We start from the raw sequence: 22801 nt of genomic DNA, 5'->3' as shown, positions 1-22801 counted from the left end.
CCTGGAAAGGAATTGTAGGGGGGAATTTACACATCTATTGTATATAGCCCAATGGGGGTATAGTAGAATTTGTAGAGAGTTTTGAAGTCTATCTCCATGAGATTATTTCTGAGAGAACTGCCAAGATGACAGCCAGGGGATGGGAGTGGAGCTGTATCACTTTCAATAGCTTAAGATTTCTTTCTTCTGCATTATTTGATCTCATTTATGTGTGTTTCAATCATGTAAACAGATAGATATTGTCTCAATACACATACATTAGCCAATCATTACATGAGACAAAAGGTTTAGATTCACAACTTGAAGGCAATGAGTTAATTAGAACATAACATAACATAAGAACGGCTGTACCGGGTCAGACCAAAGGTCCATCTAGTCCAGTATCCTGTCTACCGACAGTGGCCAATGCCAGATGCCCCAGAGGGAGTGAACCTAACAGGCAATGATCAAGTGATCTCTCTCCTGCCATCCATCTCCACCCTCTGACAAACAGAGGCTAGGGACAACATTCCTTACCCATCCTGGCTAATAGCCATTAATGGACTTAACCACCATGAATTGATCCAGTTCTCTTTTAAACGCTGTTATAGTCCTAGCCTTCACAACCTCCTCAAGTAAGGAGTTCCACAAGTTGACTGTGCGCTGTGTGAAGAAGAATTTCCTTTTATTTGTTTTAAACCTGCTGCCTATTAATTTCATTTGGTGACCCCTAGTTCTTGTATTATGGGAATAAGTAAATAACTTTTCCTTATCCACTTTCTCCACATCACTCATGATTTTATATACCTCTATCATATTCCCCCTTAGTCTCCTCTTTTCCAAGCTGAAGAGTCTTTAATCTCTCCTCATATGGGACCCGTTCCAAACCCCTAATCATTTTACTTGCCCTTCTCTGAACCTTTTCCAGTGCCAGTATATCTTTTTTGAGATGAGGAGACCACATCTGTACGCAGTATTCGAGATGTGGGCGTACCATCGATTTATGTAAGGGCAATAATATATTCTCCGTCTTATTCTCTATCCCCTTTTTAATGATTCCTAACATCCTGTTTGCTTTTTTGACCGCTTCTGCACACTGCGTGGACATCTTCAAAGAACTATCCACAATGACTCCAAGATCTTTTTCCTGACTTGTTGTAGCTAAATTAGCCCCCATCATATTGTATGTATAGTTGGGGTTATTTTTTCCAATGTGCATTACTTTAGGGGCAACTCCAAGGGAAATACTATTTATGGAGATATCAATCTAAATTTTACATGAGTTTTGTTATCTTCCCTTTAGGTTCCATCCATGGAAATTCACCCATACTCGTCTGCTGAAAGATCAAATAATGGAAATCTGCCTCCAGAGAACGTGGAAGGCTGACACAGAAGGGGAACTGAAAGATGCCCACATTCAAATCAAAACGGGACGTTGAGAACTGACTGTTGCAACGCTGGCCCCCACCAGTCCCTAGGACAGGGGTGGACAACCTGAGCCTGAGAAGGAGTCAGAATTTACCAATGAACATTGCCAAAGAGCCACAGGAATATGTCAGCAGCCCCCCAGCCACTACCCCCCTCCAGCCCCAAGCACCTACCGCCCACCAGCAGCCCCACCAATCAGCGCCTGGGAATCTGGGAATTACCTTCTGTAAAAACTCATCTTCTTTCGAAAACCTGTGGAAATAGCTGATTCAAGAAGTTGTTGACAGATGGATAGTATGCGTCTATCAGCAGCTCCTTGGGTCACCAGCTGCTGTCAACCAAGCCAGTTGGCAGACTGAAGGCAGGGCAAGAATGCTGAAGCAGAACATTCTTTGCTGTTGGGATACGTGACATCACAATAAACTTATACAGAAACACACCTGGACACTCACCCAGAAAGACACGCACCCATAGAAGCTAGTAACATTTACAACATTGAGAGATGCACCCAAAATCTCTAGGAATTTTGATTTGGGGGAGGGGATCATAGGTGCTGACTGCATGGGTGCTCCAGGGCTGGAGCACCCACGGGGAAAAATTAGCGGGTGCTTAGCACCCACTGGCAGCCAAGCTCTACCCTCCCCCCAGCCCATCTCCCGCTAACCAACTCCGCCCCCTCCCTCCCAGGGCCTTCTGCCTGCCACAACAAACAGCTGTTTGGCTGCATTCAGGACGCTCCCAGTGGGTGGGGGAGGAGCAAAGCCGTAACTCACCCAGAGACGTGATTTAATTAAAAGGTTCAGAGGCCCAGAAACACGTTGAAAATGTTCAAAGGCCCTGTGGGAAGGAGCAGAGCGTTGGGCCTGTGGGCTCCATACGATGACTCAGTGGAAGCTCTTTGGGGCAGGGAGAGCTTTGTGTGGCTGGGCAGTGCCTAGCAGAATGGGGCCTCGGGCTCAGACTGACGGCTGTGCAGCCAGTGGCAGTACAAACAAATAACAATGGGGGGGGGGAACAAAGCGACACATCTAATCGTTGGGATTTTACACAAAGACCTTTCAGAAGAGCCCCAGACAGTGTCTGAACTGGCTCGGATGAGGCAGCAAGGGGCAGCGCAGCCTGAGCCAGTGAACCTGCCAATCCCCCAGGGAGCAGTGGAAGCAGGTCCAAGCCGTAGCAAAGAGCGGTTCCTGCCGGGAGACGGGAAGCAGGCAGATTGCAGCTCTGTGGGACAGAGAGTGTCTGTTTGTTCTGTATGTGGACGGCACCTGGCACAATGGGGCTGGTCCCTGAGTGGGGCCTGTACACAATGCTAATAAAAGAAGGGGATTTGTTGGATTACTCTAAATCCCGAGTGGAAAGGTGGAGGTGACAGGGGCAAGCCCTGGACAGATGGGATCTGCCCAGCCAGGGCAGCATGTGCAGGATGGGGAAGGGGAAAGGCCATTGGAAGTGTTTCCACAGAAGCAAAGAAATCGGGGAACCAGCGCAACCATGGCGGAGTGAGGCTGTTCCCTGGGCTAGATCTCCACAGACAGCAGTCATGGGCAGGCTGGGTGGGATGGCCTGGATTCACTTTGGATTGGCTCCAGTGTAAATGAGACGAGAATTGTCCCAGAAGGACCCAGGTACAAGAGTGACAGACACTGTAGGTGGAGCCTGTGAATAAAAAAAATTAGGTGCATTATAAAACAGTAAAATAATCCCCCTGCTCCCCTTCTCCTGATGGGTGACCCCAAGTCTGACCTTGTACCTGTCCATGGGGCATCATCACTGAATGGGGGAGCTGTTAACGAGGCACCACAGGGATTGGCTGTAGCCCCCTCACTATTCAACTTTGTAATTAACCATCTGGAAGTAAATATAAAATCACTGCTGATAAAGTCTGTGGCTAGCACAACTTGGAGGAGTGGTAAATAATGCTAATGACGGGGAGTTGTACAGAGCAGCCTGGATGGTTTGGTAAACTGGGATTAGTAAAACAAATGCAGTTTAATACAGCCAAAAGCCAGGCCCTATAGCTGGGAACGGAGGCTGGTGGCCACACCTAGAGCCTAGGGAACCGTAGCCTGGAAAGCAGGGACTATGAAAAGGATTTAGGGTCATAGAGGACAAACAGCTGAACCTGAGCTTCTGTGAGCTGCTTTCAGGTTAAGCCTGCAGCTTTGGGCAAGTAATTCAGACCCTGGGTCTGTGTTGGAGCAGACGGGCGTGTCTGGCTCAACAAGACAGGGTTCTGGGGTCCTGAGCTGCCAGGGCAGGAAAGCAGGGGCAGAAGTAGTCTTGGCACATCGGTTGGCAGCTCCCAAGGGGCTTTCTGTGATCCAACCCGTCACAAGAGACAAAACACTCCAATCCCTCCTGGTGGGAGGAGCCAGGTTTGCTCTTCAAATTCTGTCCTTGGTAAATGTCCAGGTCTGGGAATGTCCCACAACAGCATTTCTAATGGGAATCTGGCTGCAGAACAATTAAACTGCTGAGAGCTCCTATGCAGGTGGGGTGGGAATTCAGTCTCTGTGTTCTGTCAGTGCAGCTAGAGCAATAGGAAAAACCTCACCACTCACTATAGCAACTGTCTACTCCAAAGTACTACAGGAGCATTTTAAGTGTAGACAGCCTGAGAGTGAGACCAGATCTACCTCCAGTTGGCACTAGGGATGCACCAGCACTGAGACTATAGCAATGACAACAGTTCAATGCTTCCAGAGTTGGCAGGATTCAAACCTACGTGGGAAAGCCCCAAGCGATTTCTAGTCCAGCACCTTAACCCCTCAGCCACAACTATCTGATGGCCACTAGCTTCCCTACACTATGATTCTCTTCTCAGTGAATTATCACTTCACATTGTTTGCTCAGACCAGCCTCCCCGGCCCACTCACTGCTGTGCGGGGCTGTAAGTGTGTCCATTGCTGGACAGCAGGAATTCCTGCCCATTTCCCTTCCGGCTGGAGCAGGATTGGAATGTGTTTGTGTTAATGACATTGCTGTAGATTGTTGTTCGTTCCCCATCTTGACAATTCAGACAGTCCCTTTCCCATTTAGATCTCCAGCATCTTGTTCCAATAGCTGGGGTCCAGTTTTCTCTGGGGCACTGACACGTTTCAGGGCGTTGGTGAGTGAACTCAGCCTTGCATTCTGTCCTTGATGGGGCGGGACAAGGGTAGTCAGTTTTGTTGGCAACACTAGATCCAGGGGAAACAAACACCCAACGAGGCTGGCCAGGGGCAGGACATCAGCTTGGAGGGGAGGGGTGGGGGTGGCAGTGACATCACAAAGGCCTGTTGCAGGAACTCGGCCTATTGGGCAAAGGTGGTGGGGAGGGGTGACCTCACAGAGAGACCCTGACATCAGCCAGGCAGGACAGAGGTGCAGGGCCAGGCCAGTCTCTGAGACCCCCCCGGCTTTGCTGCCGCAAGTCTCCTTCGCGAGGTCTCTCCTCGAGGACTGAGAGAGAATTAGGATTCACGGATGTGAGCATGAGGAGGAACCTCTGTGGAGTTTTCCCCTTTCCTACTACTGATTGTGCCGAAAACAAACTTCCCTTTTCCAAGGTAAGAGGCCCAGAGAGGTTTGGAACCTGTTCAGTCTGATCCCCCTGGTGCAGGCAGCATTCTAGGCCCAGAAAACACTGGCTTAAGGTGGCCAAATTTGATTTCCTACCTAGGACTTTGACGCTTGGAATCCCTGGGGACATTGGGGTTTATCCTTTTTGGTTTCCCTTTTCCTCTTTCCTCCCTCCTTTCTCCTCTTCTCTTGCTTCTTTTTCCCCTTTCCCCGGCTTCCCTCCCTCTACCAAGGAGAGGTGTGTGTGGGGTGGGGGGTACTCTCATTGCGGGAGGTCCTCACAAAGAGGTAGGGCTGGATCTGAGAGTGATCCCCTCTGATGGTGACCTGGGCCGTCCTTTGGGACATCTGGTGAGACCTCTCAGCCTCCCGCCCCTCAGAGTCTCAGTGCTGATTGGCCGAGCAGGGGGCTATCGCCAGCGAGGAGACTCGGGTCCTTTTGGTCTCTTTTCATATCAGGCAAATAAGTCACAACCAATCCAATGTATGGGATTAATCGTGCTGCTTCTCTCCATTAATTGTCTCTTAGCAGGTCAGGATTTCCTCTAGTGGTCGAGGTCTTCTAAAATACTGGCTGAAGAATTACTATGAACCACTGTTGGTCTGTAGCTCACTTGAGAGCACTTTATTCTGATCAGTCACTGTATGAAATTCAAGATGTCACAGATAGGTTGAAAGTCAGGAGCAGTGTTTCCTCAAATTTTTTATGTCCGTGTGCGGAATGAATTTTGTGATGTGCACCAATATGTGCAATTTTGTTATGTGACACATCACCTGTATATTGCTGCACATCACAAAATTCATTCTGCACATGGACGGTGTGTGGCAGGGGTGAGGCTGAAGGGTTCGGAGTGTGGGAGTGGGCTGAAGTGGGGCAGAGGTTTGGGGTGTGGGCTCTGGGGTGGGGCTGGGAATGAGGGTCTCAGGGCTAGGGGAGAGGGTTTGGGTGCAGGGGGCTGAGGGCTCCGGCTGGAGATGTGGGCTCTGGGGTGGGGCTAGGAATGAGGGGCTCAGGGCTAGGGCAGAGGGTTAGGGTGCAGGGTGGTGAGGGCTCCGGCTGGGGGTGTGGGCTCTGGGGTGGGGCTGGGAATGAGGGGCTCAGGGCTAGGGTAGAGGGTTGGGGTGCAGGGGGGTGAGGGGTCCAGCTGGGGGTGCGGGCTCTGGGGTGGGGCTGGGAATGAGGGGCTCAGGGCTAGGGCAGAGGGTTAGGGTGCAGGGGGGTGAGGGCTCCGGCTGGGGGTGTGGGCTCTGGGATGGGGCTGGGAATGAGTGGCTCAGGGCTAGGGCAGAGGGTTGGAGTGCGGGGGGCTGAGGGCGTGGGCTCTGGGATGGGGCTGGGAATGAGGGGTTTGGGGAGCAGGTTGCCCCAGGGAGAGAGGACTCCCCCCAGCCCTCTCTCACCACAGCAGCTCAGGGCCAGGTGAGAGAGCACCTGACTCCTGGCCGCAGCAGCTCTGGTGGGGCTGGGCTGGGGCTGGGGCTGGGGAAGGGGACAGGATTTATTTTTCCTAAGTCAAAATGGGGAAGGGAAGGAGTTATGCTTCAGTTTTTACCTTATAAACTTTGGTCCTGTCTAATATATAAGACGCAATGGGAATAAGACACCATGTCATGTGGTGACATCACAAGAGCAGAGGGTGTGAGAACTGCAGAGGGCAGGGGATTTAGAGTCAGATTGCTTCAAATGCTGCATTCGTCGGCTGGCATTTAACAGCAACGCTTAGCTAACAGAATGGAGAAAGGAATTCTCTGCTAAAGATTCCACCTGCCCCTTTGGCCAACTCCACCCCTTCCCTGAACAGAGTGTGCTCAGAACAACACTCCCCCCCACACACATACACACACACAAGCCCACAGCTGGGTGCCCAGCACAAAACAAGGGAGGGGGTTGTTTGGCTTGTTTTATTTTTACTTTGCAAAAGGTTTTTTCAAAAGCATTTTCTGCCGCCGTTTCCTATGGTAAGGAAGCAAATGGTTGTGGGGAAAGGAACCTGAGAGTGGTGGAGCCAGGGCAGTGGGGGGAAGTTGCTGGAGGATGAAGAGGGCAACGGGGGGCTGAAGGTGACCAGGTGCGGTGCGGGGAAGGGAACAGTTTGGGGAGGTTGAACAGGGCGATGGGGGGCAGTTGGAGTAGGCTGAAGGGGGAGATGGGGGAAGGGGACATTTGGGGGGAGGCTGAAGGGGGCAATGGGTTGAAGGACGCTGGGGCAGAGTGGCAGTTGTGGGGGCTGCTCATCCCCCTGGGAGGGGAGGAGGAAGAGGAGCTGCCCTTGTATCAGAAGCTGTTTCCTATTAGAACTTGCAACTTCACTGTTCCTGAGCAGGGTCCTGCGATCAAAGGGGAACTAGATGCTTTCATGGAGGACAGGTCCATCAATGGCTGTTAGCCGGGATGGGCAGGGATGTGTTCTGACAGACAGAGGTCTGTCAGAAGCTGGGAATTGGGCAACAGGGGATGGGTCACTGGATGATTCCTGTCTGTTCATTCCCTCTGGGGCACCTGGCACTGGCCACTGTTGGCAGACAGGACCCTGGGCTAGATGGACCTTTGGTCTGACCCAGTCTGGCCATCCTTATCTTCTAATGTACTTCTCACATGCTCAGTAACATCTGCAAGTTGCTGCCCTCACACGCCATCAGAATCTGCTCCCTGCAATCAAAGGCAGGGAATATCCCCCTGAAGGGGAGAAATCGGAGGGGAGGGATGGGCAGAGGGACAAATCTGGGACAAGCTCAGGGGTTCAGACTGGGGTGGGGGGCGGCCTGCCCTGCCAGGTAGGTGCAGAAGGGAAAACCCCCAGATAGAGGGAGGCAGAGGGGATAAAAGTTACCACGGGTGGGGGGAGCCGTCAGCAGCAGTTCCAAACTAGGGTGTGGTGGAGGGTAGAAGGACTTGTGTTCCTCACTGGATGGTCCAGCTCAGCACCCCCCTCCCCAGGGCTGTGGTGTTAAAGGCCCCGGGTGGCCCAGTGCCCAGGTACCGCAGCTCTGCTCTAGCTGAAATGGTGACTGAGCTGCCGAAGGAGACTTGATTCAGGGAAATAGTTTACACCCTCCCCCGACCCCCCTGGGCTCTGCTGGCATCAGCTCCTGAGCCAGGGACTGCAGGTGATACGAGAGATCTGGGGTAAGTGCTGGGCCCAGGCTGGAAAGTGACTCTGCAGAAATGGCTCCTGCTCGCCCCATCCCTGCCCCAGAGTTTCTGCACGGCTCAGAGCTGCTGCCCCAGCGCCCCCAGGCTCACCCCGTTAGCAGTGGCTGTAGCTACTGGCGAGGAAATGCCCACGGGAATGCAGGACAGTGACCGGCTCTTCGTGCAGGAGGGAGAGGGGAGAGACTGGGCGGAGCAGCTGGAGAAATCAGTGGGGAGGGAGGTTCCGGGCACCCAGCCTTGCCCAGCTCCATTCCCTGCCGCCCCCCAGGGCAGTGACTTTCCTGGGAGAGGGGAGGGGCAGAGAGAGGAAAAGCCAGTTCCTGCCTCTGCCTGGTCCCTGCGCTGCTGAGGGAATGGGCTGTTCTGGGGACAGTGTCGGGGGATCCCCCAAAGGGGCTCCTTTGATTCTGCTCTTTTCTGGCGTTTGGCTCAGAGACTCTGTTCCTGGGAGAGTGTAATAGCGTCTGGTGGGTTTAGTCCCGGGGGAGAGGTCGGGTCTGTGCTGTAATAGCGTCACTGAGGCGTCTCCCAGCATGGCAGAGTCTAGAGTGTCTTTCTGCAAGGACAGAGCCTGGGGGAATCAGGGTGTGAAATGGACTAACACTCATTCAGAAACCTCCCGAATTTCCCTTCTCACCTTGACAGGCTGCAGAATAACGACCCCGTTTTGCTCCAGACCGTCCCATCTTTCTAGGGGGCGGGGAAGGGAAATGGCTGTGGTGGATCCAGCTCAGGTAGGGGATTTTGGGGGAGGTGCTGGGGAGGGTTGTTGTAGAGGGGGAGGGTCATGAAATCATAGAGTTCACAGTTCTAAGGAAGGGTAGAAGGGAGTACAGCAAAATAGAGACAATGGATTTCAGGAAGGCGGATTTTGGTAAGCTCAGAGATCTGATAGGTAAGGTCCCAGGGGAATCCAAACTGAGGGGAAAAACAACTGAGGAGAGTTGGCAGTTTTTCAAAGGGACACTATAAAGGGCCCGAAAGCAAGCTATTCCGCTGAGTAGGAAAGATAGGAAATGTAGCAAAAGACCTCCTTGGCTTAACCACGAGATCTTGCATGATCTAAAAAATAAAAAGAATCATATAAAAAATGGAAACTAGGACAGATTACAAAGGATAAATATAGGCAAACAACACAGGAATGCAGGGGCAAGATTAGAAAGGCAAAGGCACAAAATGAGCTCAAACTGGCTACGGGAATAAAGGGAAACAAGAAGCCTTTTTATCAATACTGTCGGAGAAAAACACAGTTCTGACTCTTTGGTTGGGTACAGCAAAATCAGATACTTTATTCTCTCTCTATCAATTGCATAGAGGGAGAGAGTGCACTAGGACACAGGGTCTCCCCCTCCTAGGCAGGTCTCTCCCAGGTAAACAATTACAGCAAGCATTTATACCTTTGGTTACAGACAATAATGAGCAACAGCTGCATTTTGTTTATACATAGGTCATCCTGATATCTTATTTTCCTCACTTGTTTAGACTCTAGTCTACATACAATATTATCTACACAAGGTCGCAACAACTTCTCACACAGTTCTTTCCCACTCGCCTCACACAATCCTCGCTTCTACAAATCTCGCGTTATTAGGGTTACAGTTAGCCTAACTCTTGCTAACAAACTGTCATGCATTGCAATCCCCTTCCTGTCCGTTCTTTCTCTGCTTCCACAATACATTAGAAGCAAGAGGAAGACCAAGGACAGGGTAGGCCCACTGCTCAGTGAGGAGGGAGAAACAGTAACAGGAAACTTGGAAATGGCAGAGATGCTTAATGACGTCTTTGTTTTGGTCTTCACCGAGAAGTCTGAAGGAATGACTAACATAGTGAATGCTAATGGGAAGGGGGTAGGTTTAGAAGATAAAATAAAAAAAGAACAAGTTAAAAATCACTTAGAAAAGTTAGATGCCTGCAAGTCACCAGGGCCTGATGAAATGCATCCTAGAATACTCAAGGAGCTAATAGAGGAGGTATCTGAGCCTCTAGCTATTATCTTTGGAAAATCATGGGAGACAGGAGAGATTCCAGAGGACTGGAAAAGGGCAAATATAGTGCCCATCTATAAAAAGGGAAATAAAAACAAGCCAGGAAACTACAGACCAGTTAGTTTAACTTCTGTGCCAGGGAAGATAATGGAGCAAGTAATCAAGGAAATCATCGGCAAACACTTGGAAGGTGGTAAGGTGATAGGGAATAGCCAGCATGGATTTGTAAAGAACAAATCATGTCAAACCAATCTGATAGCTTTCTTTGCTAGGATAACGAGTCTTGTGGATAAGGGAGAAGCGGTGGATGTGGTATACCTAGACTTCAGTAAGGCATTTGATAGGGTCTCGCATGATATTCTTATCGATAAACTAGGCAAATACAACTTAGATGGGGCTACTATAAGGTGGGTGCATAACTGGCTGGATAACCGTACTCAGAGAGTAGTTATTAATGGTTCCCAATCCTGCTGGAAAGGTATAACAAGTGGGATTCCGCAGGGGTCTGTTTTGGGACCGGCTCTGTTCAATATCTTCATCAACGACTTAGATATTGGCATAGAAAGTACGGTTATTAAATTTGCAGATGATACCAAACTGGGAGGGATTGCAACTGCTTTGGAGTATAGGGTCATAGTTCAAAATGATCTGGACAAATTGGAGAAATGGTCTGAGGTAAACAGGATGAAGTTTAACAAAGACAAATGCAAAGTGCTCCACTTAGGAAGGAACAATCAGTTTCACACATACAGAATGGGAAGAGACTGTCTAGGAAGGAGTACGGCAGAAAGGGATCTAGGCGTTATAGTGGACCACAAGCTAAATATGAGTCAACAGTGTGAAGCTGTTGCAAAAAAAGCAAACATGATTCTGGGATGCATTAACAGGTGTGTTGTGAGCAAGACATAAGAAGTCATTCTTGCGCTCTACTCTGCGCTGGTTAGGCCTCAACTGGAGTATTGTGTCCAGTTCTGGGCACCACATTTCAAGGAAGATGTGGAGAAATTGGAGAGGGTCCAGCATGGTCTAGACAGTATTTGGTCCTGCCATGAGGGCATGGGTCTGGACTCAATGACCTCTCGAGGTCCCTTCCTGTCCTAGAATCTATGAATCTATGAAGGAGGCAACAACCTGTCATGTGTGATCTAAGGAGCAGGAAATGAATCTGGGAATTACCTTTTGTAAAATCTCATCTTCTTCCGAAAACCTGTGGAAATAGCTGATTCAAGAAGTTGTTGACAGATGGATAGTACGCGTCTATCAGCTCCTGGGTTCACTAGCCGTTGTCAACCAAGCAAGTTGGCAGACTGACGGCAGGGCAAGAATGCTGAACCAGAACGGTCTTTGCTCTTGTCACACATGACATCACAATAAACTTATGCATACACACACACACACAGACATACAGACAGAGGCTGGTACCATTAGCAACAGGAATTTTGATTTCTGGGAGGGGCTGCAAAAAGGACTGATACTTTGCATGTACAGAATATATCACATTGTACCTGGGGAGTCACAAAGTAGTTTACAAACTTGAATTCAAGGAGCCTGACAGCTGCCCTGAGCAGGACCAGGTGAAGGTGGGGCTGTACTGAGGGGTCTGCGAGCTGCAGCGGGACGAGCTGGACTGGGTTTCGCTCTGGTGGAGCAGGTGAGAGGGTCTGGGGGCCAGTGCATTAGGGGAGGGGCTGTCACCCCAGTGCTCATCATAGAAGGCAATTAGGTTAGTCAGGCACGACTTCCCCTTGGTGAATCCATGCTGACTGTTCCTGATCACTTTCCTCTCCTCTAAGTGTTTCATAATTGATTCCTTGAGGACCTGCTCCATGATTTTTCCAGGGACTGAGGTGAGGCTGACTGGCCTGTAGTTCCCCGGATCCTCCTTCTTCCCTTTTTTAAAGATGGGCACTACATTAGCCTTTTTCCAGTCATCCGGGACCTCCCCCGATCGCCATGAGTTTTCAAAAATAATGGCTAATGGCTCTGCAATCTCATCCGCCAACTCCTTTAGCACCCTCGGATGCAGCGCATCAGGCCCCATGGACTTGTGCACGTCCAGTTTCTCTAAATAGCCCCGAACCACTTCTTTCTCCACAGAGGGCTGGTCACCTTCTCCCCATATTGTGCTGCCCAGTGCAGCAGTCTGGGAGCTGACCTTGTTTGTGAAGACAGAGGCAAAAAAATCATTGAGTGCATTAGCTTTTTCCACATCCTCGGTCACTAGGTTGCCTCCCTCATTCAGTAAGGGGCCCACACTTTCCTTGACTTTCTTCTTGTTGCTAACATACCTGAAGAAACCCTTCTTGTTACTCTTAACATCTCTTGCTAGCTGCAACTCCAAGTGTGATTTGGCCTTCCTGATTTCACGCCTGCATACCTGAGCAATATTTTTATACTCCTCCCTGGTCATTTGTCCAATCTTCCACTTCTTGTAAGCTTCTTTTTTGCGTTTAAGATCAGCAAGGATTTCACTGTTTAGCCAAGCTGGTCGCCTGCCATATTTACTATTCTTTCTACACATCGGGATGGTTTGTTCCTGCAACTGCAATAAGGATTCTTTAAAATACAGCCAGCTCTCCTGGACCCCTTTGCCCTTCATGTTATTCTCCCAGGGGATCCTGCCCATCTGTTCCCTGAGGGAGTCAAAGTCTGCTTTTCTGAAGTCCAGGGTCCGTATTCTGCTGCTCTCCTTTCTTCCTTGTGTCAGGATCCTGAACTCGACCATCTCATGGTCACTGCCTCCCAGGTTCCCATCCACTTTTGCTTCCCCTACTAATTCTTCCCTGTTTGTGAGCAGCAGGTCAAGAAAAGCTCTGCCCCTAGTTGGTTCCTCCAGCACTTGCACCAGGAAATTGTCCCCTACGCTTTCCAAAAACTTCCTGGATTGTCTGTGCACCGCTGTATTGCTCTCCCAGCAGATATCAGGGTGATTAAAGTCTCCCATGAGAACCAGGGCCTGCGATCTAGCAACTTCTGCTAGTTGCCAGAAGAAAGCCTCGTCCACCTCATCCCCCTGGTCTGGTGGTCTATAGCAGACTCCGACCACGACATCACCCTTGTTGCTCACACTTCTCAACTTTATCCAGAGACACTCAGGTTTTTCTGCAGTTTCATACCGGAGCTCTGAGCAGTCATACTCCTCTCTTACATACAACGCAACTCCCCCACCTTTTCTGCCCTGCCTGTCCTTCCTGAACAGTTTATATCCATCCATGATAGTACTCCAGTCATGTGAGTTATCCCACCAAGTCTCTGTTATTCCAATCGCATCATAGTTCCCTGACTGTGCCAGGACTTCCAGTTCTCCCTGCTTGTTTCCCAGGCTTCTTGCATTTGTGTATAGGCACTTAAGATAACTCATTTATCGTCCCTCTTTCTCAGTATGAGACAGGAGTCCTCCCCTCTTGCGCTCTCCTGCTCGTGCTTCCTCCCAGGATCCCACTTCTCCACTTACCTCAGGGCTTTAGTCTCCTTCCCCCGGTGAACCTAGTTTAAAGCCCTCCTCACTAGGTTAGCCAGCCTGCTGGCGAAGATGCTCTTCCCTCTCTTCGTTAGGTGGAGCCCGTCCCTGCCCAGCACTCCTCCTTCTTGGAACACCATCCCATGGTCGAAGAATCCAAAGCCTTCTCTCCGACACCACCTGCGTAGCCATTCGTTGACTTCCACGATTCGACGGTCTCTACCCAGGCCTTTTCCTTGCACAGGGAGGATGGACGAGAACACCACTTGCGCCTCAAACTCCTTTATCCTTCTTCCCAGAGCCACGTAGTCTGCAGTGATCCGCTCAAGGTCATTCTTGGCAGTATCATTGGTGCCCACGTGGAGAAGCAGGAAGGGGTAGCGATCCGAGGGCTTGATGTGTCTCGGCAGTCTCTCTGTCACATCGTGTATCCTGGCTCCTGGCAAGCAGCAGACCTCTCGGTTTTCCCGGTCGGGGCGGCAGATAGATGACTCAGTCCCCCTGAGGAGGGAGTCCCCGACCACCACCACCCTCCTCCTCCTCCTCTTGGGAGTGGTGGTCGTGGAACCCCCATCCCTAGGACAGTGCATCTTTTGCTTTCCAATCGGTGGAGTCTCCTTTTGCTCCCTTCCCTCAGATGGGTCATCTACTCCACTCTCCGCATTAGTACCTGTAGAGAGAACATGGAAACGATTGCTCACATGTATCTCCATTGCTGGTACATGGACGCTCCTCTTTCTCCTTCTGGAGGTCACATGCTGCCAAACTTCTTCATCATCCGTCTGTCCCTGCTGCGCCTGCTCTGAATCTTCAGAACATTGTGGCCGTAGAAGCATCTCCTGACGTCTCTCCAGGAAATCTTCATTTTCCCTTATGCAACGCAGAGTCGATACTCGTTTCTCCAGACCTCGAACCTTCTCTTCCAATATGGAGACCAGCTTGCACTTTGTACAGACAAAGTCGCTTCTGTCCTGTGGAAGAAAGACAAACATGGCACAACCTGTGCAGGTTACAACAGCTGATCGCTCACCTTCCATATCACCTTCTTCTTAAGAGCTTCCTCAGCTGTTGCAAGAACTACTCAGAGAAACCTGCAGATGAAAGCCTCAGTGAGCTCTCCCCAGGCAAACTCCCTCTGTTAGCCTCTGCTGTTCGCCGCTCAGCTGATTCTCTGCTGACTGCCCTTATATACCAGTCAGGCCCACTCAAGGCCCACCTGGAACAAAGCACTCCCAATTCACACTTTTCAAACAAACAAGCAAGCAATCAAGCACACGGTCAAACTGACAAACTGTCCCAGCAACAGACACTCAGATACTCACCAACACAGCCCCCCTAATGCAGCACTTAGCATACCTCCTCTCGGACAGCTCCCAGGCAAACTCCCTCTGTTAGCCTCTGCTGTTCGCCGCTCAGCTGGTTCGCTGCTGACTGCCCTTATATACCAGTCAGGCCCACTCAAGGCCCACCTGGAACAAAGCACTCCCAATTCACACTTTTCAAACAAACAAGCAAGCAATCAAGCACACGGTCAAACTGACAAACTGTCCCAGCAACAGACACTCAGATACTCACCAACACAGCCCCCCTAATGCAGCACTTAGCGTACCTCCTCTCGGACAGCTCCCAGGCAAACTCCCTCTGTTAGCCTCTGCTGTTCCCCCCTTTCTTTGCTTTTCCCCCCTGGTGGTCAGAGGTATCCATTTTTTCTCTCTCTCTCTTTTTTCCCTTTTCCACTCTGAAACTTTTAAAATCTTTTTCAACGTTGGAAGAGTTACAGACTGGAAAAAGGAAAGCCTGGAACTTTATCACTCCGGAATTTTTTAAAAGTTGAGGTTAGTTTTGAAAAGTTCCAGAATCCCACAGTTAGCTTTTTCCTTTTGAAATGTTACAGAGAGGGACAAAACCAGCCAGCCAACCCCTGCATATTACTAATTGAATTGAATTCTGTGGCAAAAAGGGGGGAAGACATAGGGGGAAGTGAAAATTAAATTTAAAAACAATTTCAAATGACTCCATTTCAAAGCCTGCTAAATAGGGGGTGGGAGGCAGGAATACTGAATTGTCTGTAATTTCCCCCCCCTAAGTTTTGACAGTGTTTTCACTTTGGCTCCATAATGCAATATCTTTCACCTTCCAGGAATTAAAGAATTTGGCTTCCAAGCATCCAAACCTTGTGATATTGCAGCTAGGTATGTTCTTTCTACGTCTCCCTCTCCAAACACCCTGGAAATGCCCTACATTCTAACTCTCCTTCACAGTCCTTTTGCCCAATTCTCTGCTGGTGTAAACTGACTCAGCTCTGTTGAGCTTTTACATCAACCAATTTCCACCAGCAGGGAATCTGGCCCTTTGTGATTCTATGTCTACCTGGCTCAGCAGTTCAAACTACAGGCTGTGCATCTGAGCACACCCAGGTGTTGTGCTGTGACTCCCCCATGTGGCCACTGCACAGTTTCACTCCAACCCTTCCCTCTTTTGTTCTCTTCCCAGGGGAACCGTTCTTATCTTGCATCTAAACCTGCACTGTCCCCCCAAAAATATCTGACCTGGGGCAGAAGTTTTCCTTTCCTACGCTTGCAGCTGAGTCAGAGCCCAGCCCAGTTCAGCTGCACCCAGTGCTAATCCCTGCTGTCAGCAGCTGTTATTTGTGCAGCAGCGAATACAAAGCCCTGCAGAGTAAGTGATCGCACCCGATTCTGGCTTTGCACGTAGGCGGCAAAGGTAAACTCCCCCTGATTGTACCAAGCCCCAGAGTTATGCAGCCCAGAGATGGTGCTAGGTCCAGGCTTGTCTGTTATCACTGAAAGGTGCCTTTGTACCTGGCTGAGCCAGGCTGTGGGCAATGGGCAGGGCAAACCGCCCGCTGCACCAGTGAGTCAGCAAATCCCACAGCGCCCTTTGCTAGCAGAAAAGTGCCACCTGGTGAAAGAATGGAGAATCTGGGGCGAAGCCCAGCCTGTTACCTCCCTCCCCTTACAACCAGCCCAGGGCACGTTCTCTGCTTTCCCTGTCGGTTGATCAAGGGGACACAACTGACTGCAGCTCCTGGAGTCACCGAAGAACTGCCCATTAGTGGCAGGTCCCAGCCCCAGTCTGACTCCTGGAATCTGTTCCTAGAGTCAGAGCTTCCACTCACGTCTTGTGGCTATCAGCCAGGGCATTCGGGGGTGGGATCCCCTTCTCAGAGTCAGCCCCCCAATCTCCCCTCTGTGGGGGTTCACAGCCAAATGACCAGGAGATGCCTGAGCTGCTGTAGCAGGGCGAGGTGGGGAGGGGATAGGAGGGAGCCAGCTGGGCTCCCTGTCTGACCATCCCTCTGATCTGATACATAGCACCAGCGCAGCTCCCACTCTGGAGACACCACATGTGGCAAGAGCCCCACACTTTCGGGGGGTGGGGGGAGGAGAGAAAGCAAACCAGGCTTCCTGGGCCACTCTGTGGCCCTAGAATGTGGTGACACCAACTCATCCCCTTCCAGTATAACAACCGTCTCCTGCTGCTAGCAAATGTATTTAGTCTTGTAGCCCAAGTGGTAGATGTTCATGCTGAAGATTCACAGTTCAAAGCCTCCTGATGATCATGAAGTGGGGTGGTTACAAGTGCAAATAATGCGGTTTGATTTTTTTTAGCTTTTTCCTTTAAAAAAAGCAACCTGGGAAATTACAGATAAAAAAACCTGCATTAAAGGAATGTTAATTAGATTGCAAACCAGCTAGTGGAAAGTCAGGAGATGCCAGAATTAGAGATTACCTGTGCAACCTCCGTTTGGCCCCCTTGTGTTTACACATTATGATGCAGTCTTTAGTTACATGATCACAGTGTGTTTTTTCCGCAGGCTGCCTGACTCCTTCAGTGCACAGCTGGATGGGCAAGGGAACAGAATTAAGGTTGTGCAGACAATTGTAAAACTGCAAATCTTACTTTTGAGGGCTTGACTTTGCAACCTAAATAACTTTGTTTGTATGCAGTTTTTTGAATGCGATAGCTTGAAGGAACCAGCCACAGCTCTACAAGTATCTCCCCAGAGCTCGGCTGGTAAGGGATGACATCTCTCTCTCCTCAACACAAACCACCGTAACCTCGGCCATATTTATTTCACACAGTATCAGGAATGGAACCAACCCGTGCTCATAATAAATCCCATCATCACTCTCTCCAGAAGCTACAGACCCCGCGAGCATCCAGGCTGCTGCAAAGAAAGCTGAGGCCCATCTGGGAGGATCTGGCCTGAATTTGCTGATAAATAATGCTGGCGTTATGCCAGAGAGCACTCTGGAGTCAGCGACTGCTGCAGATATGTTGGCCGTGTATAAAATCAACGTTGTGGGACCAATGTTGGTGACCCAGGTAAGAGTCTGCCTGACCCAGGGCTTCAGCTGAGAATTTGTAGCTTCTACTTCGGTTTGCAGGGAAGAAAAGCAGCCGACGAGATCTAGAATTTCACTCATCTCTGTTCTAAGTCAAAGGGACCCGATCTTGCCTTAGTTACACCTGTGCCACCCCGTGACATTAATTGAGTGGCACTTGTGTAGCAGAGAACAGAATTTAGCCCAAGATTCTTTGATGATGTTGGCTGCCCGGGCATTACACACTCATCCAGATGTTTCCTAGCATTTATTGGTGCTTATGCAGCATTACAGATGGCCCCAGCGCTTTGCAGGTGGGAACATACAGAGAATAAAATGCACTCCCTCTCACTCTGGCCCAATGGCTATTTGAGTATTTATCCACAGTGGCCAGAGAGGGAGAAGAGAGAGAATGGCTGTGTTGTCTAGTGATTAGGGCACCCACGTGGGAGCCTGAGGGTCTGGTCGCCCTTCTCCAATCACTCTTTTATTATTTAGCCCCAGTGGAACAGCTTCACCAGGGAAGAATGTCTCATCAGAACCCTCCCATAGCTCAGTGGTTAGAGCATTTGCCTAGGAAGTGACAGACCCTGTTTAAATCCTGTCTCTCCCTCTGGCAGATGTGGGAATTGCACCCTGGTCTCCCACATCCCAGGTGTGTATGCTAACCACTATGAAGAGGACTAATCTAGTAGGCAGCCTCTGAGCATGACTACCAGATCAGGCCTGGCAAGTGCTCTAGGCAGATGAACACCTATCTTCCCCCAATTCATGAAATGCTGAGGGGCTTAGGTGGAGATAGGTTTTTTGATGCCTAGAGTGAGGCAGCCATGCGCATGCCCAGAGGCAGAAACTTAGGTGCCTACAGGGTTCAGCGGGAGTTTGATGGATAGCAACTGGGACTTAGGTACCAAGGTACTTTTGTGGGTCTGAGCATTGTAGTCTGAAGGCACAAACTGGTTCAGGTGTCATTGGGACATTAGAGCTGGTAGGTGGAGCAGAGCAGGTGGTGGTTGAGAAGTGGGTTGAAGGAGGAGAGGGATGGCGATGAGGGAGAGCGAATTGGGAAGCTGTTCCTAGCTGATGGGGTGCAGTGAAGGCAGGTAGGAAATAGGGACGGGGTGGAGGAAAAAAAAGGGCAAGCAGGGGGGTGGAGCACAGGAAGTGGGACAGGTGTGCAGCAAGATTAGGTTTGAGCCAGAGGCAGGAGTGGAGCCTCAGTGAGGAAGAGAAGCTAGGATGGGACAAGGAAGAAGTGATTCCGATGCCTGCCCCCCCCCGAACTGCCGTGGGGGGCCCAACACTGTACATGCCATGGAGGGCGTCTCTGGAGTGACACTGGGGAGGAGGAGAGGCCAGGAGTATGCAGGTTTTGAGGCCCAGCACCTCACACAGGTAGCCCGGCTATGCTGTAGCAGCTACTCTGGGCCAGAGGCTGGTCAAACAGCCACGGGTGGGAGATCTGTCCTTGTTGTCATTACAGATTTATTAGCAAGGACAAACGGACACAGTCTGTCTCCCTCCAGGCGTTCCTGCCCTTGTTGAAGAAGGCTGCGCAGGAGAGCACCCAGACAGGGCTCAGCTGCGGCAAGGCAGCCATTATCAACGTGTCCAGTATAGGGGGCTCCATCGGGAACACCCCCAGCATGGCCACCTTTCCAGTCATCTCCTACCGCTGCAGCAAGGTCTGGCCCATCTGCTAACAAGTCATGGGATCCGGGGGTGGTGGGGTGCATGTCCTATCTGACAATTCTGCAGTTACCCCGAAACAAAACACGCCCTGATGGCGTGTCCCGTGCTGATTCATGCACCAGGAAAGGAAAGGTTTCAGAGTGGCAGCCGTGTTAGTCTGTATCCGCAAAAAGAACAGGAGTACTTGTGGCACCTTAGAGCCTAACAAATTTATTTGAGCATAAGCTTTCGTGGGCTACAGCCCACTTCATCAGATGCATAGCATGGAACATAGAGTAAGAAGATATATATACATACAGAAAACATGAAAAGGTTGGAAGTTCCCCTACCAACTCTAAGAGGCTAATTAAATAAGATGAGCTATTGTCAGCAGGAGAAAAAAAAACTTTTGTAGTGAGAATCAAGATGGCCCATTTCAGACAGTTGACAAAAAGGTGTGAGGATACTTAACATGGGGAAATCATTCTGAACTATCTATGCCCATTTTGCCCCCCAAACGGAGCGTGTTCCCCTTCATAAAAGACTTAAGCCCTGACTATCCTTACAGCCAAATACTCTTAATTTCTGCCCCCTGCCCCAATAAAGGGATCTGAGTCCGATTTGGAGCCACTTTTACAGGGGATTCTCTATGTGCACTCAGAGCATCCCACAAAGAGCAGGGGACAGAAATGAGCCCTCCACTGGCAGCGTGTGTTTGGCTGTCTCCCTGGCGTGGGATGTAAAAGGTAGCTAAGGTGTCCATAAAACTCCCCCTCTCTTTCCTTGATAACATACCAGGGATCGTTCTCAGCCCATTACAAACCACGAGACTGGGCAGTTCTGCACCAGAGAGGGTCTGTCCTCACTGCCCCATTGACATGAGTTAGCTGCACTCAAGTGACTTCTCTCAAGTTAGCCCAGCTCGAGTGAGAATGGCCACACTGCAAAATAACTGTGACACTCAAGCTGCTGTGTCCCCAGTGGTGCTGCCCTCACTTGTGTGTGGCTCTAAGACAGTGGTCCCCAATCTCCCAGTGACTATTGAAAGCAATCCGGGAGATTTTAATAGGCTATTTTAAGACAATGACATTATGGCATGTTGGAAAAAAAAATCTCCCAGAATAGCTTCAGTCAGAGTTGGCAACCCTAGTTGGGGGGTGGGTATGGGGCCAGGAGCAGGGCTGAGGCCAGGGGCTGAGGCTGGAAGCTGGCACAGGGCCGGGAGCGGAGCCGCGCCGAGGCTGGAGACAGGGCTAGGCATGGGTCCAGAAGCTGGGGACGTAGCTGGGGGTGGGGCAGGAGCAGAACTGGTGGCTGGCGCGGGCCCCACCATACTCTCTGGAACATTTCCCCATACCCCCCTAGGCAGGCATTCCCCACAGTTTGGGGACCTCTGCTCTAAGATGTCTGAGGGCATAGCCCGTGCATCCTTGTGCTGCTGTAAGCCGCGCTGCTCTATGAACTTGCCCAGGGGATTGTGGGAGATGGTGTCTGTCCTTGCTGGCATACTGGGGAAACTATGGGAAGGCATTGGTGGCTTAGCAGCACTCGAGCTGCAGAACTGGCACATTAACAGCTGACGAGTCGTGCTCACTTGAGGTTTGGTCTGTGCCCCATGAGGGGCCAGGCATCCAGCATTAACAGCTTCCCCACACTTGAGTGAAGGGTCTGTGAGTGTGTCGATGGGACCCTGGTTAGGGGCAACACACGAGTTAAGTCTGCAGTGAAGACAAACCTAGCATTGGCACCAGACTCTGGGGGAAGAAGGATGTGGCTTTCAGGGACCTCAGGCCTCTGGCTCCAAAATTTAGGAATCAAACCAATTGCTTCCCTTAAGGAGTGGAATATGCACATGATCACAGTTAACAAGGAGGAGAGGAATAAAACCTATAACCCCGAGGAGACCCAGCTGAGTTAATGTAGCAGAGTAACCTGTAGCTTTGGGACCGTCCTCACTGGTCAGTACCTGATCTAGTGCTTTAATTCGCCTTAGTTTGCATTTAATTTTCCTGTTTTATGAAGGGAGGAGAAAGGAAAAGGGGCAAAGCTAGTTGGCCTGTGCAGCCTACAAGTTATGCAGGTTTCTCAGCAGCACAAGTCAATTATGTGCAGTTGAAGGAGCGTCAAAGTGCCACTTCTGGAACTCATAAATTTAATTCTCTTCCCCCGTGACTCTGCCTCTGCTCTGGACGTGCTTCACATCCAGACTGCTCTGAACATGCTCACGAGGTGCCAGTCGGTGAGATACAAGGAAGACGGGATCCTGTGCACTGCGCTGCATCCGGGCTGGGTGAAAACAGAGCTGGGAACTGCCAAGGTACAGCAGCTAATGACTTTCCGGAGATGTGCCCAGAGTCTCCTGGCAGCGTGAGGGTGAGATGGTGGTTGGGGTTAGGCACTATCACTCATTCTCCAGCTGCATCCCCCCTCCCACTCCCCAGGTCCTATTATTCCCCCCTTTCCCTCCCCAATATTCCTGTGCCACCTAGCTGCTGTTCTTATTTGTGCCTCGAGAATTTAATCTGCTCAGGAGGTCCAGCAGCAGCTTCTCTTCCAATCCCTATCTCCCCCTCACACACACACACAGGTTCACGAGATCTGTGCTCCCCCTTCCTTCCAGAAAGGCAACTACTGCCCAACCCCTACTCCCCCCCAGCAACAGCCTGGATTTGCTAGCTGTGATCCAGAAGGACGCAGCGAGCACAGGAAGGTGTGGACCAGCTGCCACCGAGGCCAGGAGCCCACTTCCCTGGGGTGGGTGCTTCAAACACAAGTGGAGTTTCATTCTCCCCCTTTCATGTGCATGCTGCAGGCAGAGCTGACGGTGGAGGACAGCGTGCAGGGGATTCTGAAGGTGCTCTCCACCCTCTCTGAGAAACACCATGGGATTGTAGTGGACTGGACAGGAAGAAATGTGCAATGGTGAGAGCCTGGCCTACAGGAATGATTTCACCAGCAGTGTACACAGGACACTCCAGCACCCGTCTGCATCTCATGAATAAACATCTCTGTCTGAACTAGCGCTGTTACTGAGTCTCTCTCCTCACAGGACTCTTTTGGGTTATGGATTCAGGATACCTCCTTTAAAGGAAAGCATTGCCTCGTAGTTAGAGGGGAGACAGCTCTGCCACTGACTTGCTGGGCCCTTGGGCACATCACTTAGTCTTAGTTTCCCCTAATGCTGCCTGACCCTTGTGTAGCAGTTGGAGAG

At 50.6% G+C, this 22801-nt stretch overlaps 1 protein-coding gene across 1 annotated transcript; it reads left to right on the top strand.

The window, feature by feature from the left end:
• The first annotated feature begins 17830 nt into the window (after positions 1-17830).
• LOC135894845 (C-signal-like) lies at positions 17831-22516 on the top strand. Its single transcript, XM_065422953.1, has 4 exons — positions 17831-17920; positions 19446-19604; positions 21797-21907; positions 22403-22516. Exons 1-4 carry the CDS (start codon positions 17831-17833, stop codon positions 22514-22516), a joined length of 474 nt encoding a protein of 157 aa, XP_065279025.1.
• The last annotated feature ends 285 nt before the right edge of the window (positions 22517-22801 follow it).

Source organism: Emys orbicularis (assembly GCF_028017835.1).
Source record: "Emys orbicularis isolate rEmyOrb1 chromosome 14 unlocalized genomic scaffold, rEmyOrb1.hap1 SUPER_14_unloc_1, whole genome shotgun sequence".
Lineage (NCBI taxonomy): Eukaryota > Metazoa > Chordata > Testudines > Emydidae > Emys > Emys orbicularis.
This window is presented reverse-complemented; position numbering and strand designations above follow the sequence as displayed.